The 17,662-nt window shown below is 35.4% G+C and overlaps 4 protein-coding genes across 4 annotated transcripts in view; all 4 read right to left on the bottom strand.

Moving 5' to 3' along the window:
- Positions 1 to 1,603: 1,603 nt before the first annotated feature.
- kti12 (KTI12 chromatin associated homolog) lies at positions 1,604 to 6,509 on the bottom strand. Its single transcript, XM_058751606.1, has 9 exons — positions 6,250 to 6,509; positions 5,880 to 5,931; positions 5,157 to 5,209; positions 4,850 to 4,905; positions 4,685 to 4,764; positions 3,562 to 3,721; positions 3,391 to 3,453; positions 3,155 to 3,223; positions 1,604 to 1,857 (listed from the first exon to the last, which is right to left on the bottom strand). The coding sequence occupies exons 1-9, from the start codon at positions 6,398 to 6,400 to the stop codon at positions 1,714 to 1,716; spliced, it is 828 nt and encodes a 275-aa protein (XP_058607589.1). The 5' UTR covers positions 6,401 to 6,509; the 3' UTR covers positions 1,604 to 1,713.
- Positions 6,510 to 7,785: 1,276 nt separating this feature from the next.
- On the bottom strand, positions 7,786 to 8,579 carry nmba (neuromedin Ba). The gene is made up of 3 exons (XM_058752137.1): positions 8,269 to 8,579; positions 7,992 to 8,188; positions 7,786 to 7,889 (listed from the first exon to the last, which is right to left on the bottom strand). Exons 1-3 carry the CDS (start codon positions 8,429 to 8,431, stop codon positions 7,833 to 7,835), a joined length of 417 nt encoding a protein of 138 aa, XP_058608120.1. The 5' UTR covers positions 8,432 to 8,579; the 3' UTR covers positions 7,786 to 7,832.
- Positions 8,580 to 9,209: 630 nt separating this feature from the next.
- On the bottom strand, positions 9,210 to 13,821 carry sec11a (SEC11 homolog A, signal peptidase complex subunit). Its single transcript, XM_058751353.1, has 6 exons — positions 13,617 to 13,821; positions 13,095 to 13,204; positions 10,474 to 10,623; positions 9,982 to 10,101; positions 9,654 to 9,711; positions 9,210 to 9,566 (listed from the first exon to the last, which is right to left on the bottom strand). Exons 1-6 carry the CDS (start codon positions 13,665 to 13,667, stop codon positions 9,516 to 9,518), a joined length of 540 nt encoding a protein of 179 aa, XP_058607336.1. The 5' UTR covers positions 13,668 to 13,821; the 3' UTR covers positions 9,210 to 9,515.
- A 522-nt stretch (positions 13,822 to 14,343) lies between these two features.
- znf592 (zinc finger protein 592) overlaps positions 14,344 to 17,662 on the bottom strand; it is a 10,925-nt gene continuing 7,606 nt past the window's right edge. Inside the window, exons 6-9 of the mRNA XM_058751352.1 lie at positions 16,184 to 16,459; positions 15,991 to 16,103; positions 15,741 to 15,882; positions 14,344 to 15,658 (exon numbers count right to left, since the gene is read on the bottom strand). Of these exons, the coding sequence (XP_058607335.1) occupies positions 15,185 to 15,658; positions 15,741 to 15,882; positions 15,991 to 16,103; positions 16,184 to 16,459 (1,005 nt within the window). The 3' untranslated portion in view covers positions 14,344 to 15,184. The remainder of the gene's footprint in view (positions 15,659 to 15,740; positions 15,883 to 15,990; positions 16,104 to 16,183; positions 16,460 to 17,662) is intronic.

The raw sequence follows: 17,662 nt of genomic DNA, 5'->3' as shown, positions 1-17,662 counted from the left end.
CATCTAAATGGTTAATTATAGAGACAGTAAGACAGAAACTCACCTGTTACTGGTCTGAAAAGGTAAAGAGGTGTTTCAGGTCTCGGGAGAATAGCGTAAATTGACCGACAGCCCATCTGCTGTTTTTGGAAAAGAAAGTTGCTCAATTGCAGAGACACGTGTGAGAAAATCAACCTGCACGCATTTGTGAGAAAATTAAGCCAAGTTTCCTCATAAAAAGGCAAATGAGTCTCACAGTTGCTACACACAATACATATATTTGTCCATACCTCTGCATTTTCTCTGAAATAGAGTTTTGTATTTGCAAATCACTTTGCGTTTGTTTGCAAGTCGAGTTTTTCTTTGCAAAGCAGATTGTGTTTATTTGCAAAACACTGGATTTGTTTGATGAATATTGGCACAAAAATCGCTCCATACTTAAACCGAGGTCTCTGTGGTCATTAAAAATCCCAGGATGTTTTTCGAAAAGAGTAGAGGTGTGACCTCAGCATCCTGGCCAAGTTTGCCCATTGGCCTCTGACCATCATGACCTACTAATCATCCATCCCCATATCTGCTGATTGGCTTCATCACTCTGTCTGTCTCCTCTCCACCAATGGCTGCCGTCGTATTTGTCCAGGTGTTTGCTGCCCACTTCATTCAAGAACTTCATTCATTTGAGATAGTTTTTGCATTATACATGTTTTTACTCTTATTTTTGAATAATTTAATGCATCCTTGCTGAATAAAACCATGAACTTTAAAAAAAAAAAATTAAAAAAAATAAAAAGACCCCAAACTGTTTTTGCCTATATCTCTCAACTCATATCCTACAACTAATATTTCTGTATTAGTTATTAGATTTTATAAGATAGCAGCTTATGTATAATCCGACTGAGAACACATCACAAATTCTGACGTATAGCTTTTGAGTGACGTTTTTTAACCAATAACTAACCAAACTGTGTATATTTTGAATGTGGACTCACAGTGCCGAAAAAGACTGTAGACTATATAAATCTGTGTAAATATTATATAATTAAAAAGCCTGACAATAGATGTAACCAACATGAACCCATGTTGCTATATTCACCATGCAAACAAGTCTGAGAGGTCATGACAGAAGTCATTGGAGTGCATGTTTTCTTCAAATTATCTTACATCGGATTATAATTTTGCACATAAACAGCTGGCCTGATTCACTAACGGAAGAGTCAATATGGCTCTCCAAACGTTTACATTTGCCCAGAGGCATAAACAAAAGACTTGCATGAAAAACACTAATTGTCAGCGTCTCAACGAGTTTTATGGTTCATTTTATCAGGCCTTCCGCATCTGAAGCATGAAAACATCTGTACGTATGCAATGATGACTTCAATCAAACCTTACGCTCATTTCAAGGTCTGTGAACCACTAAAGACAAACATCCAGACTACAGCTGAACACTTCCCAGCATGTTTACTGTGAATGAGGAAAATGAGGAGAAAAGAGAACATAACCTCTGAATAAAGTGAGCTGTTTTTTCTTTTTTTATTTGGGTTGGTAGGTGATAAGATTTTCTCCCGTTTTATCACTTCGCTAGTTGACGTGAATATCAAAGATCACACACATCAAAGAATAGAAATATAAAGATTTAAAATTTTATTGCACTCAAAACATTGTTAAAATGCTTGAAACTTGAAAACAATAAATATGACCTTAAGAATTACAAAAACTAAAAGGAAACAACACCTGTTAGTGCATACTCTTATTAAGATACTGCACAAACATATTGGCAATCTGTCCAATGTTCTCTGTCGGATGCATCTTGGTGTAACTGATGAACTGACGTCTGAGTTTCCTCAACTCCACCATGTTAAGACTTCTTGTGAGTTCAATGTATTGAAGAAGTTAAGAAAACTGGGTAGATACAATAATGTACTTTGCATTAGCAAATTTTTTTTTGGGGTTACATTGAATTCAGTGAAGTAAATACATTTACGTTACTAAAAAATTATATTTCAAATAAAAACTGTTCTTTTGAACTTTCTATTCACCCAAGAATCCTGAAAAAAAGTATTTGTGGTAAAAATACCACAAAAATATTAATCAACAACTGCTTTCAACTGATAATTGAGCACCAAATCAGCATTTTAAAATGTAACACTGAAGTAATGGCTACTAAACATTAAACTTTGAAATTTTTAAGTTAAAAACTTAATTACAATCCACAACTGATTACAAACTACAAAACAAAAATTGTAGTTAGTAATGTAATCTATTAGATTACATTAAGTAATGTATTCTGACTACATTTTGATTACTATAATACATTCCATTCTTTGTTATCAACATGAAATGTATTAAACATTAAATTACACCAGGGTTTTTCAAACTTGGGTTCCCGAGTTGATGAAAAGCTAATAATTAATTACATTGAGCATTTTAAAATGTTACATAATCTAATTGAGTATTTCATTTTTGGAATCTGATTGCATAATCCAGATGACATGTAATCAGTTTTTATCCAACACTGGCCATCACAGGACAAAATTACGTATTTATATTGAAATAAAACTGTTTTTACTGTATTTCCGATCAATTAAATGCAACCTTGGTGAGCATAATAGAATTTGTTCAAAAACAAAAAAACTTACTAAACTTTTGAATGGTAGCATATGCTGGAAACCTAGTTGCAAGACAACAAAGAATTAGTATAAATGAATTTCTAATAATATCCCATTTGAATCATGTATTATTTCAAAGGGCCACCTGCACTGGTCCATCTCTGTACGTGTCTAAATGCTAAAGCATTTACGAATGGCCAGCAAACTGCAACTGCATCAGAAAGAAATGACATTCTTTGATGTTTGTGTATTCATTACATTCATATAGGTCCAACTGGACCTGTTTATTACTACAACACATCTTCAATTAACATTAAACGGATCAACTTTCTGTCAGGAAGTTGCAGTCAAGCTTATTAAAATTCCAAACTTGATCTTGGTTTCATGTTTTGCGTTTCTAATGCTTTGCCTGTGTATGGCAGGACATTTCTGTGTTGTCACAGTGAGATATCTCAAATAGCCATGATGGGTGGCTCAGCAAAGCAAGACTTTTACAACAATTTTACATTTCCTCCCCCAAAAAAAGAAAGAAAGAAATTCAAAGCTAAACATGCTAGAATAAAGGATATCTTTTCCGTGGCTCCAGGAATGGAAATGAGATCTCCAGGGATGCTGGTCTTCTGTGACTCAAGAACAGCCTGAGACATAAAACAACCCATATGACGACATATGCTATTGATACTGATGGTCTTGCTATGCAAATGCAAAACTATAAACACTCACCTGTAGGCAATGAGACAGATAGAATGACTTTGAATGCTTTCTATTTTTATATCAGAACACCTAAAAGTGATGGAAATCGTACCATTAGGACATCCTGAGTAACTTTGTCCAACTCGTACAGAAAGTTTGTGGATGACAGCGGTTGCTGTAAAAAGGCAAAGAGAAACAGGTTCTAATATCAATTCAAGGACAATAAAAAGTACATAATGCTGCTATATACTCATGCATATAATGCATTTACTAGTACTCTTACGCTCTGCGTGGACTGATTAGGTGCTGGTGCTTTTCGTTTGAAAAGCGCATCGCAGATGGCTTCAAATGGAAGCGAGTCCTCTTGCTGAATAGTAAAGAGTGGACTATCCCATCTATTCCTGGAATCAGGGGCTTCAAAACGCAGTATTAGCGCATCCAGACTGTTGTTTAAAAGAACAGAAGAGATTATTACATTAAGATTATATATTTAGCATATTTATTTTATAACGTTATGAACTTTTGAAAATACACTACCATTTAAAAGTTTGGGGGCTAGTAAAATTGTGTTCAACAAGGCTGCATGTATTAGTGAAATAAGTAGTAAAAACAATTGTTAATTTTTCACCAATTGTGAAATATTAAAAATTCAGAATAACTTTTCTATCGTAATATATTTTAAAATGTTTTATTTTTTTTCCCCCCTGTGATGGATAAGATCAGATTTCAGCAACGGATTTGTTCTAGAAACACTGATTATTATCAGAGTTGAAAACAGTTGCATTGCCTTTTTTTTTTTTTTTGAAAGCCATATACATTTTTGTTCAGGATTTTTTTATAAATAAAAGTTAATTAAACAATTTATTTTAAATAGAAATCTTTGTAACATAACAGACACTTTTTATTAATTTAATGGTAATGTTATCCAAATGGAATGGAAAAAATTTGCTTAAAATTAATCTAAAAAGATTTAGAGAACTTAGCATTACATCACTTGCTCACCAGTGTATCCTCTGCAGTGAATGGGTGCCGTCAGAATTAGAGTCCAAACAGCTGATAAAAACATCACAATAACCTGCAAGTAATCATCACGAATTCAGTTGATCAATTAATATCTTCTGAAGCAAAATGCTGCATGTTTGTGGAAACAAATCCATCTTCAAAATGCTTTTTTAAGTTCAAACTATGGCTGATTTATCAGCTGTTTAGACACTCATATTAACGGCACCCATTCACTGCAGAGGATCCATTGGTGAGCAAGTGATGTAATGCTGAGCTTCTCCAAATCTGTTCAGATGAAGAAAAATGTATCTACATCAGAGTGAATACATTTTCAGCAAATTTTAATGTTTGGTTGAACTATTCCTTTAATATAACTACACTGAAACAAAGCAAGAAATGCTTACGTTTCCTGTGTGTACTGAGAATCAGCCTCTCTGCCTTTATTCCATTCTGAGCTCACGTCAGTTGACGTCAAACAGTACACCTGCAGGGGTTATAGAGTTATGTAAACTAGTACATATAAAAATAGTTTGAAATGTGTTCGAGAGAGGTTTTAGGAGTCCACATACCAAGCAATGGGGTGTTTGTGTATGTTTGATAAGACAGAACAGCTCATATCTGTAGCCTAGAAATGAAGCAAAATTAGTCCTCAATCTAATCCCAGACTGAATTCTAGAGTGCAACACCAGCTGTTAGACCAAGCTCTGTTATTATAATGCTGAAATCTGTGTCACTCAATACAACACTTTAAGAAATGTGTTGTACTCTTGTACAGGATCAATCATTTCTAAAGGTCAAATAAAGCTAAACATATAACACTATATGAATATAAAGGGCAAAGATGAATTAATTTTAACAGAGTAAACAGTGATTTACCTTTGATATAATTCAAGGAATCGAGAATCACAATGTCATCTTTATTGACTTTCCTATATACAAAGAGAGAGAAATTATTTCAATCAGAAGTAGCTCACTGTACTCAAAAGCAAGTGCATAATTACAATTAGTATACAATTATAATTATACAAATGTATTATTAAAAGAATTATACACTTTTATATAACAAATATAATCATTGGTGTAAAATTAATCCCAGCAGGACCTGTAACAGCACGTTTTGTCTTTTAACACGTGGTATTCCAACTTTAGACCAAACTGTATATTTGCACATGAACCTTAATTATTTTCTTGGAATCCATAATGTTAAAATGTAAAAAAGATTAGACATACTTCCTTTCTTTATTACAGAGCTGGTGCTTTTTAGTGCAAAATCAGTTCAAATCAATTTTTTTTTTTTTAAACATAAAAGGAACATTTTGTTCTGGACAAATGCAGTAGTTCATAAATCCTAAATTGTTTTGATATTCATTACTCAATACATCATGACACAACAGCATAAATGTTTTTCAAAAAAAAAACCAACATGAATACATGTTGTACATACAATTATAAGACTTTGGCACATATGTTTTAAGTTAGATCGTCTTTTTATTATCTTGAACATCCTTATTTGCCATTGACCATTGTCATTCTTATGTTTGAGTCTGACTCTTTCACATCTTTAAATGACAGCAGAGATATTTTAAGAGAAATAATCACCTCTCCACTTCAGCTCTCAGTGCTGCTCTCAGATTCTTCTCTTTCTGTGAATCTGTAGTCAAATATTGTTGTTGCAGTTAGATTCAGATCAATCACAATGAACTGAAAGTATACATTTTTTAAATGTCAAATGTAAAAGTTTGACAAACCAGCTTAAACTATAACGTTATACAGATAAGACCAGCAACCATCTCAGGCAGGTTTAAGAGTTTTGTTTTTCAATCACGTGCAATACTGTGTTTCAAACTAGGGATGTGTTTCTCAGTAAGATGGACCCTTGGCTTCATTATTGTGTACACACACACACACACACACACACACACACACACACACACACACGATGCATCATGAACTTCCAGCAGCTTCTCACCTGCATATACAGAGCTCTTGTCAATTCCTTGATCTTCATCTCCGACTATACGAACCTTTCTTTCAGTATTTTGCGTGAAATATTCTTTCAGTTCATGGGCTCGTCGGGTTTTACCACTGCACGGGTAACCACACATCACTATTAAAGGCATTTTAACAATATAGTTTGGATGACGGGTGGAAATTCATACTTTTCTTCTAAGCAGTATGGGAGATGTTCTTCTTCGCGCTCATGTAGTGTGCTGTATGGTCAGTGCATTGCTGCCCTCTACAGGTCAGTGGTCAGAAGGTAAAATGTTGTTATTAAAACTGGTTTGAGTGGTTTGAGTTTCCAAAGGTGGGTAAATCATTAAACTGAGATGGGTAAACATATGATCTGCTATGTTTTGAGGTTTATTATTGAACATCTAAATGCGTTATCGCCTGTTGGTTGTGTCTTTAAGAGAAAATGCTGAGATTTGCAAAATAACCTATGAAAAATACTATTTATTTGTGGACCCATTTTATATATCCTACATCAGCTGAAAGGAACAACTTTATGGACTGACTTTTCAGAGATATTTTAATAAATAGCCTTGCCGTTTATTAATACGGGACATTATACAAGTCTTATTTATATTTCATAAATGCAGCATCCATAAATGTGCACATACCCACACATTACACACACTCATTTTATTACAGCTATTATGAATTAAAACGCACATTAATTACAATTTTAAATAATTACATTGTAAATTCAGTTATTTTTTATTTGTTGAGATTGCTTTCAAGGATATCACACATACACACACACACACACACACACACACACACACACACACACAAGTTGCTTTTTAATGTATATCCATGTTAATGTTACATTAATATATTTTTATTAATTCTAAAATAGTTCTAAATCTATCTCAATCATTTTAATACTTAGCCCTATATCAATGTTATTAAATTAGAAATAATTGTAATAATAATAAATAAACATTTTGTTCAGTGTGCATTACATTCAATTTAATAATATTTTACCACAAAGTGTCCATTGTACCCAGTGTAACATTACTATTCAAGAACAGTTTTAAAGATGATCAAGATCTGGATGATAAAAAAGAGCATTTCTTACCTGCACGAATCAGGCAAATCTCAGTACAAACCCAAACGGCAGTGAGAGCTTTTTACCATAATTAGCGTATGATCTTTCTAATGTTGTTTGTTGGTTTCTATGAGATGTCTGCTTAGTCATAGTAGCTCATTTGAAAGAAAAATAATAATAAAATCTTAGGTCCAATTGGCATAATTCCAATTTAATAGAGTAAAATGAGACTGATTTGCAATTTCATGTTTTTTAAAATACAGATTTTTTTTTAAATAACATGCCTAACACATTCATTCGTCCATCAATCCATCCACCCATTCATTATATTCTTTCAGATATCCAGCCATAATTACAGCAGTTGAATGAATAATACATATTTAGTTATTTAATAAGCCTATCTACCAAACATTAAAAAGCAGACACACATACAGATTTTCTACACAACTGTAAGGTTGTCAAAATAAAATTTTATTACAATTATATCAACAGCATTGTCACTAGAGGTTCCTTTTTTCAATGTAGTTTTTCAAAAGCTTTACCATGAAGTCCGTATCCTGAAAAAAAAAGAATGAATAAAATGAATAACAACAATGCATCAATGTACTTTTTACTTTTAAACTATGCACATTTGGTTGACCAATTCTAGCTCTGATCACCTGATTATTAACATCTTGAGTCCTCTTTGGATCTTCAAGCTGAGCCTGAAGAGCAACTTTGAGCACCTCCTGAGAGATCAGCTCCCTCAAATCCTCTGAACTCCCTGATTCTCCCAAAGTATTCCTGGGAGGCTTTGAGGAGAACGGAGAGTCCGGGAACTGGCTGTTTGAAATGCTCTTCTTGCCCATGAAATGACCTGCAAGACCACCAAAAATTATGCTGGGAAACGGATTTAGTAGTTTCACTGTAATTGCATGACGATTAAATAAAACATACCTGTCGCCCAGAGATTCCCACGTGGATGCACTTTTATTTTGGAAACTTTATTTCTCAGCTCTGTTAAATCGAGACTGACCGCGGTACTTAACGATATGTTAAAAAGCATAATGAAAGCAAATAGTCTGTATTTGCAATGCCCGTCTTCAGAACTCACAGCCATCTTCTCAAATAACTGTAGGTGGATTCCTCTGTTCAGACTGAACTCGTCGCGAGCGCTCTTCGTTCTTCTGCAGGCGGTATTTATATTACCAGAGTGGGGCGCGTGGGGTGGGATGCCAACGCCTCTGAGGTCACAGTTTTAGTCACTGAACTCACATAACGACAGCGAACGCTTAGTCTGGTTGAATGAGGATGGGAAACACTGTGTGATGTTTGCAATTGAATTGAATTAATATAATGGAAAAACGTTCTGAGGCGTTGCGAATTCATACAGCTTACATTTCTATAGTTAGAATCGCATTTATGAATATGTAATGAAGACAGGATAGCTCTGAGGAACTGTGATATAGATATGTCTAGCTCATACGAATCGTAGGGTAAAGATGAATTTAAAGATAGTAATCTGTACTTGCATGTAATACTTGAATAAAACAAGCTGCACAATTTCTATGCATACTTGTAAGAAATATATTATGCATTTTTTAATATTTAATTTGAATACATTTATGATATACATCTGACCGCAGTATGAAGACTATATACACTGTAAAACATGATTTTTCAAAGTTGCAAATAAAGCCTACTGTGTAATCTTTGTTTACAATAAATGTTTTCAATGTTTTACTTGCTGTTTCTTTGTTATTGGCAGAATTTTAGCAATTTCTGAGTAATTTTTTTGTTTTTTTACACTAGTGTGCGACTCCTAATATAGTACAAACATTTTACATAAGAAATTAAGAGAATAAACAAGAATTCATTCATTTATAAAAGCAACACACTTTTAAATTTGGCTCAACATTTTTATTCAATACAAAATTTAGCCTTTAAGAAAGTTAAATCTTGACATATGGTGCAAGTACAGCTGCAAAGTCAGATCAAACAAAAACTGAATTTGGTATGACATGGAAAATGAACAAATACAAATTCTTCCAGTAGTTCTTGTGTATGCACTGTCATTAAACAGAGAAAATGATAATTTGACCTTTGTCTCTAAGAGCAAGTGCAGGATGTTTACAAAAAAAACACCATAAAAACTGGTCACAAGAGGGACGTGTGTTCCCTGACGGCGTTACTCTTGAAATTCTTCATTCTCTGTGTACCAAAACAAACAGCCCGAGCAAACACAGCACCGCATACTGTCAGGTAACAAAGAACAAGTGTTAGAACAACTGCAGTGTAACAACTTCTCATCATTTAAACATGATACATTACATATTACATACCTTAAATTTGGGGTAGTCATTCATCAAAATTGTGACAATTCCAATGTAAGGCACAAACCTGTCATAGAGGAAGAGTGATTAGAAATACGGTGATATGCAAAGCAATGTATGATATGCAATAAATAGAAACTTACACTAGAGTGCAACAGTTGGCTTCTGGTTCATGGCTTATAACACTTTAACAAAGACCTTTTTAAAATCTCTATGGGAAAAGTTATAGAAAAAAAAAAAAAAAACTTCCAGAACCAACACCGCTGAAAAATTCAGACACGAAAGCACACTAAACTAGATGAGATTTGTTTGCTTAACGGTGACTAGGGATTCTTACCCTCTTGCTCTTCCCACCACGTCTTTCTTCTCCAACCAGTGCTGTCCCTGCTTGTAAAGGCCTCTGTCATCCACAGAATTATTGTCACCTTTCGTCAAGAACTTGACTTCGCCATTTTCTCTGAAATCATTAGGGATCAATGTTATTGGAAAGAACAAAGACAGGCAGTATGATAAGAAAATCTTAATGCTAATACATACTGCTCCAACCCTGATAATCACACCTCTATCCTGATAGCTCCGCCCCCAAATTCACAAACATGCTATGCAGCACAGGCAACTCCCCTATCATAATTGGACACGCCCCTTACTGGTGATTAGCTAGAAGTGTGTTTTGATGCTCAGTCCGATCCACTTTCAACAGTGTTTCTCGGAAATTGCTTACTGTACCTTTAATATTGTCAGCCCAAGCTATGGTGAAAATGTATTGCGTGAACTCTCTCTCATTCAGGAAAACATGTGCATTGTGACCTTGCAAGTATACTGTACTTACTTTTCATGAATTTTTAGGACCCTGTGTACAATGGGAATTTCTCGTCCCTCGATCCTGAACACAACAATCTCTCCCACTCTGATTGGATCTTCAACACGATTTGTGAGAAAGAGAAGGTCTCCTCTGTGAAATGCAGGCTCCATGCTTCCACTACAATAACAATGACATTAATAATTAGTGCTGGGCAACAATTAATTTTATGTACAGACACATACAATATGCAGGTGCATCTCAAATTAGAATGTCGTGGAAAAGTTCATTTACTTCAGTAATTCAACTCAAATTGTGAAACTTGTGTATTAAATTCAATGCACACAGACTGAAGTAGTTTAAGTCTTTGGTTCTTTTAATTGTGATGATTTTGGCTCACATTTAACAAAAACCCACCAAATCTCAACAAATTCGAATATGGTGACATGCCAATCAGCTAATCAACTCAAAACACCTGCAAAGGTTTCCTGAGCCTTCAAAATGGTCTCTCAGTTTGGTTCACTAGGCTACACAATCATGGGGAAGACAGATCTGACAGTTGTCCAGAAGACAATCATTGACACCCTTCACAAGGAAGGTAAGCCACAAACATTCATTGCCAAAGAAGCTGGCTGTTCACAGAGTGCTGTATCCAAGCATGTTAACAGAAAGTTGAGTGGAAGGAAAAAGTGTGGAAGAAAAAGATACACAACCAACCGAGAGAACCGCAGCCTTATGAGGATTGTCAAGCAAAATCGATTCAAGAATTTGGGTGAACTTCACAAGGAATGGACTGAGGCTGGGGTCAAGGCATCAAGAGCCACCACACACAGACGTGTCAAGGAATTTGGCTACAGTTGTCGTATTCCTCTTGTTAAGCCGCTCCTGAACCACAGACAACCTCAGAGGCGTCTTACCTGGGCTAAGGAGAAGAAGAACTGGACTGTTGCCCAGTGGTCCAAAGTCCTCTTTTAAGATGAGAGCAAGTTTTATATTTCATTTGGAAACCAAGGTCCTAGAGTCTGGAGGAAGGGTGGAGAAGCTCATAGCCCAAGTTGCTTGAAGTCCAGTGTTAAGTTTCCACAGTCTGTGATGATTTGGGGTGCAATGTCATCTGCTGGTGCTGGTCTATTGTGTTTTTTGAAAACCAAAGTCACTGCACCCGTTTACCTAGAAATTTTGGAGCACGTCAGCAGCTTTTTAAAGATGCTGATTTCATTTTCCAGCAGGATTTGGCATCTGCCCACACTGCCAAAAGCACCAAAAGTTGGTTAAATGACCATGGTGTTGGTGTGCTTGACTGGCCAGCAAACTCACCAGACCTGAACCCCATAGAGAATCTATGGAGTATTGTCAAAAGGAAAATGAGAAACAAGAGACCAAAAAATACAGATGAGCTGCAGGCCACTGTCAAAGAAACCTGGGCTTCCATACCACCTCAGCAGTGCCACAAACTGATCACCTCCATGCCACGTCGAATTGAGGCAGTAATTAAAGCAAAAGGAGCCCCTACCAAGTATTGAGTACATATACAGTAAATGAACATACTTTCCAGAAGGCCAACAATTCACTAAAAATGTTTTTTTGTATTGGTCTTATGAAGTATTCTAATTTGTTGAGATAGTGAATTGTTGGGTTTTTGTTAAATGTGAGCCAAAATCATCACAATTAAAAGAATCAAAGACTTAAACTACTTCAGTCTGTGTGCATTGAATTTATTTAATACGAGTTTCACAATTTGAGTTGAATTACTGAAATAAATGAACTTTTACACAACATTCTAATTTGAGATGCACCTGTATATTTTGAAAATATGTGCATGTATTTACATTCATATAATTTACATATATATTATATAAACATAACTTTTTTTTTAATTAAATACATACATGCATGTGTGTATTTATATATACATAATAAATATACACAGTACACAAACTTTTGGATGTGATTAAGTGCAATTAATCATTGCCCAGCTCTATTAATAATTACACTTTACTGATCTAAGCATAACATTTTGCATTGTCTTGTGCAGTATTTAAATCATATCAGTCTTTGATCATATGCCTCAATTTACTTTCAAATATCCCAGCGAGTTTTATATTTGGCTTCTTAACAAAAAGCTGGTTCTAAGAAATATTTTTTAAAAATAAGATTCATAAACCAATTTCAAAATCAAAATCAAAAGTCACTCACACATTTTATGCAAAGTCTATAAACAATAGGGCCCAATGTTAAAATGATGGAATTTTTCAAAGGCGTTTTATCTGTATTTTGAATTATGCATGGAATTAGGTTTTATTTTAATTTAAGGAAATATCCATAAATTCAACGGATAATGTCCTGGAAGCAACCAGAACCTTTTCTGTTTTTCTGCATATTACAGTGCACCAACCCATAACACATCATCAGGGTTTCCATATATTTGCATTCAATTTTCCAGTTTGTTTTGTGATTACTGGATAAGGACACTCATTTCTACATTCTGCCTAGTTTCTACAGTTAAAACGAACTTTAATGGTTCTGTAAATAAAAGCACAGTGCACTGCAACAGTTCTGGAAATCACTTATTTTTTAACAATTTAATTTAACAATGGGAACACATCATCATGTAAAAGATAAAGTATGCTGCAAAAATATGACCATATTACCTGAGAACAACCACAATCGGGCTTTCACTCCCAGTTACAACCATCAAGCCTTTCCAGATCATCAAGGCTGAAGATACAATCATCCCAAAATTCAGCACCTGATAGTAAAGCTGAAAAACACGAGATGCAAAACATCAGATGGCTTTTTCTTTGGCTCCCAGTTTGATTAAATTTCCTAGCGAAAGTATGTGATCGTTAGTAAATATAATGATGACTGATGGATATTTAAGATCTATTGTAGGGCAACGGCTTAAAGTGAAAGACACGTTACTGTAATATATAAATAAAGAGCACAGAATAACTGAATAGCAGCTGTTGTAAAAAGCCGCCTTCCTTTTTTCACACCTACTTAACAACAAAATATGTAATCATTTAAAGCATATTTAATCTCTACAACTCGCAACACAGAGAACTAACAGAGCACTAATATGTATGAAACGACAAAGCCACTGCCATTCAAGCTGACGTGTAGTAAGCAGAGGAAGCGTCGAGCTAACGTTATCTGGCTAAATAAATACACACCTGCCGCTTATTCATTCGCCGGACATCGTCGAGAAAGTCTAATGACAACATTTTGTCTGTAGATTAAATATGTATGACAAAAGTCAATTAAAATAATTGCAAAATTGAGATTTTGTTGCAAATGTTTCGCCGCCACTGCTGTAGTTAGCGGATGCGCGGCGACTCTTCTGGTTTCCTTACTTCCGGTAAGAAGAGGAAGAATAACCCCATGAAAGGTGATAGGTTGTCGTTTCTTTTTAAAAATTGTAAGAGCTGCGCGTATGGAATAGATGGCTCTTGAATTATGATAATTTTGGTAATTCTGTTCAACAAACTAATTACATTATTATGACTTTTCTTGTAATAGCCGTTCGGTAAACAACTGAACACAATAAAACATTCCCTGCTCGTGAGGCATGTTGTCAGAAAAGGTCAGTCAGTGTGTTAAATGAGCTGTAAAGTTGTCTTTCCTAGGCAATAGCAGCCTTTTGTAGCCAAGAGGTACAAAATGTACCTGTACAGAAACCTAAAACATGAATAAAACCTATCCAGAGAAATATTCAACTAAGTAAATAAGTGTGAGGAAAATCGTCTCATGGCAGATTCAAACGTATCAGACATAAAGGTTTAATCTCAAACATTATTGGTGCATAACGAAGAAATGACCGAAACAATAGTAATCTTTGAATCTTACATTTCAAAAATCCCCCAAAACATCAAACCTCCACTGACAGCACAAACTATAAAGTTGAGTCTCTGATGTCTTTAATATGCAAATTATTTTTCCCATACAAGCATTTACAAAAGTGCTAAATTTGATTGTAAGAATGGCTCATTGAATATAAATGTAATTGAAACTAGTAATCTACATGGAATGAATATGAAAATATATTTTCTCTTTGAGTGCAGATACCTGGGTTTAAGTGAATACCTTTTAGAATAATGTAATCTCCATAGTAGCAATACAGTTACAGATGTTTAGCTTTGTGATACAAGCAGGCTACCTAATAAATATAAAATAAACATTAGACATGCCCTTCCTTCAAGACCAGCACAGCATAAGCACCACCAAAGATTGACCATCAAAGGTACTAAATTCTTCAGCATTTTTGGTGACCCTGAAAACAGCCCAAATATTACATGACTGTCTCACTTATGGCTACATTAAGTAACATACATAGCATTTCCTGCGTTGTAATGTACCCAAGACAGGTTTTGACGTGGTACATGAACAAAAACATACATTTGCTCTGTAGCGAACACATTGTAACACAGTGACATGATACTTTTGCAATTAAACAAAAATAAATTATGATTATCCACATACATAGGATGGACAAGTAAGCAGTAAAAAGTGACAATTAATTGGCAGAATTTAACAGTTAAGTTAATAATAATAAATGCAATAAAACTCTGAATGAGTGTCTGTTTTAAACATTATTTCATATATGTGATAAATGACATAAGATATAGTATTTTACTGTAAGGCAACATGTTTGCAGTACCACATTTATCAGCTGCATATTCAGCAACCATTTGCTTGCAATTACGTTGATTAGCAGCTTTCCATTTGGAGTCCTTTCTTCTGTTCAGGCCTTTTCTTCCTCAGATCCACTTGTTTCTGATGCCTGTGTGTTGTTGAAAGCACTGTCTGTGAGCTCACTGTGGAGTTTGCTTTGCTCCTCCTCTGTGGACAGGCCAGTCTTTTTTGCTGAAAGAGGTGTGGTTTCATCGCTCAAGTCTGTTGAGTGTTCTTGTCGTTTCCCTGTGTCCTCATTGATAAAGTCCTCACGCTCCTCCGGTTCTTTGACCTTATGTACAATAATGAGGTGTCTGCTGAGTGCTAACTGAGAGGTGAAACAAAGGCCGCAGTGCTGGCACTGGGGTGCGTCGCTGTCGGTTCTGTGTTGAGGTATGTGCTCCTGAAACTGGGCCTGGTCTTCAGAGGTAAAGCCACATTTGGCGCAGCGATAAAGTGGCTTAAGTCGCTTGCCAGGGACGCTGCATGATGTTTCCCCATTTCCTGCAACTCCACGAGCCTCCTCTGCTCTTCTTTTCCGTTTCTGAAAGAGAAAAATGCAGTTGCATATGTTGTATTTGAGGTCATTTTTCTACAAAATAAATAAAATAAGCATTTGGGATTACCTCGCTTGTGGGTTTGACCACCTCCTGAGACACTAGCTCTGCCATCTGGCTGAAATCTGGGTTCTTGATTCCATGCATCAAGCTGATGTGGTTCTTTAGCATAGAGTGTTTAGTGAATGACATCCTCTCGGTTGTGCAGTACCTTCAGGATTTTTAAAGAAACAACACAAAGTTGTACTCTTAAGAAATCTTGATGAAACTTCTTCGCATATCAAATAGCTTTTTAAATTATACAGTATAGTGATTTTACCAGCATGTGTACACTTTCTTTCTCCCATCATGGTCACTTCGAAGGTGTCGTTTAAGACTCATGGGTGAATTGAAGGACATTTCACATAGTTGACATGGATGCCTTTTTACCAACTGCAAAACACAGGCACGTTCAAATGTGAAGATTTTGGATCACAGATACAAAATCTTACATACACTGCAACGGATCTCACCTTGCCATGGCTGGTCTTCATGTGATTAACGTAGGTTTCTTTGTCAGGGACCCACAGGAGGCATTCTCCACAGGTCCAACCAGTGTTCTTCATATTAACCCCAGCACTTGACTTGTGCGCAGCAGAACTCTCTCTTCCCTTCATGCAGGCCTCATTAACTGGTTTGGTCAACCTTGGTTGGAGGTTTTGTGGTGACATGTCATCAGAAAAAGTTGATGTCTCTGTCTTTTTGGGGATTTTTTCTGCTTCACCTCTGAAAACTCCACCATGAACAGTCTGCAGATGAAACAATTTATTGCACTTTTTAAATATGAATCTTTTTTTTCAATATCTGAGTAATACAATACCACACTTGTTATTTAGGTCAGCACTGATGAGATGAGACTTTTCCTTTTCTATTTATTTTGTGCTATCCTCTCTAGACAGACCACATCCCATGTTAATGGACAGTTTTGTATGCTTTTGTTAAAAGTTATTGTATTTACTTGACAAATCAAATAGGTCTCCCAAAATAAAAAAATAAAAAAACCTAAGAACCTTGGTGTCACACTGATTAACCACCTGTCATTTGCAAGCACCCCACCGCAAGTGACATATTCTCATCTTGACTACTACGTGTCTCCCAGCATGCAATCAAACTCATGCAGCTCATGCAGAATGTAAAAATATTTGGGTTAACTTAAAGAATCTAGCATGGGCTTGTTTATTTCTACTAGGATTTATTGTACCGTATTTTCCAGAAAAAGTCACTTCTGACTATAAGTCGCAACGGGTTAAATTTGCATTGTAAAGAGGAAAAAACATGTATAAATCACATTTCGTTATTACGTTCAAAATTTTGTCAAATTCAGCTTCTGGCGGACCACTGTCCTGCAGAATTTAACTCCAACCCCAATTAAACACACCTGATCCAGCTGGTGTGTTGGAATTGGCTGGAGCTAAACTCTGCAGGACAGTGGCCCTCCAAGAGCTGAGTAAATTTAACAGTATTTAGATCCAAACAGGAATGAAAAATGTAAGTATAAAACATTACAGTGGCATTCATTATAAACACGATTTATTATACATTTACCAGCATATACAAAAACATTTGGGCTCCAAGTGTGTGCTTTGCACGTTTTGCATGCTTGACACTAATTGCATTATATAAAATGATTTGAAATAAAAGTTGCAGCACATTTCAGATGATGAAAAAACGTGACTTATATTCCGGAAAATACGGTATATGTACATTATTAGATTCATCCAGACAGCACTAACTTGCTTATGTACAGGAAGTAGTTAATTTAATAATGTTCTTAATTGTATGCTTACCATCTGGTGATCACAACAGTCTCATATCAAGCACTTTTTGTAAGCTGGTAAGGAGCATCTGCTAAATGTCTTAAATGTAAATGTCTTGTAGCCAGACAGAAGCATTATGTATAAAATATGTATGGAATGAACTCACACCTTCTAAACATACTAAATACATTATTC

The sequence above is a fragment of the Onychostoma macrolepis genome, chromosome 18 (assembly GCF_012432095.1).
Source record: "Onychostoma macrolepis isolate SWU-2019 chromosome 18, ASM1243209v1, whole genome shotgun sequence".
In the NCBI taxonomy this organism is placed as follows: domain Eukaryota; kingdom Metazoa; phylum Chordata; class Actinopteri; order Cypriniformes; family Cyprinidae; genus Onychostoma; species Onychostoma macrolepis.
The sequence above is the reverse complement of the archived record's forward strand: the minus strand, read 5'-3'. Positions and strand labels throughout refer to the sequence as shown.

Excerpts from the sequence above, each read along its gene's own strand:
- kti12 (XM_058751606.1), bottom strand. The coding sequence starts at position 6,400 with ATGCCTTTAATAGTGATGTGTGGTTACCCGTGCAGTGGTAAAACCCGA. Across the intron at positions 5,932-6,249 it reads CAAGAGCTCTGTATATGCAG|ATTCACAGAAAGAGAAGAAT; the intron begins GTGAGAAGCTGC and ends ATTTGACTACAG. Across the intron at positions 5,210-5,879 it reads CTGAGAGCTGAAGTGGAGAG|GAAAGTCAATAAAGATGACA; the intron begins GTGATTATTTCT and ends CTTTGTATATAG.
- nmba (XM_058752137.1), bottom strand. The coding sequence starts at position 8,431 with ATGGCTGTGAGTTCTGAAGACGGGCATTGCAAATACAGACTATTTGCT. Across the intron at positions 8,189-8,268 it reads TGGGAATCTCTGGGCGACAG|GTCATTTCATGGGCAAGAAG; the intron begins GTATGTTTTATT and ends GTGGTCTTGCAG. Across the intron at positions 7,890-7,991 it reads CTCAAGATGTTAATAATCAG|GATACGGACTTCATGGTAAA; the intron begins GTGATCAGAGCT and ends TTTTTTTTTCAG.
- sec11a (XM_058751353.1), bottom strand. The coding sequence starts at position 13,667 with ATGTTGTCATTAGACTTTCTCGACGATGTCCGGCGAATGAATAAGCGG. Across the intron at positions 13,205-13,616 it reads GGCGAATGAATAAGCGGCAG|CTTTACTATCAGGTGCTGAA; the intron begins GTGTGTATTTAT and ends CGTGTTTTTCAG. Across the intron at positions 9,567-9,653 it reads ATGACTACCCCAAATTTAAG|TATGCGGTGCTGTGTTTGCT; the intron begins GTATGTAATATG and ends GTTACCTGACAG.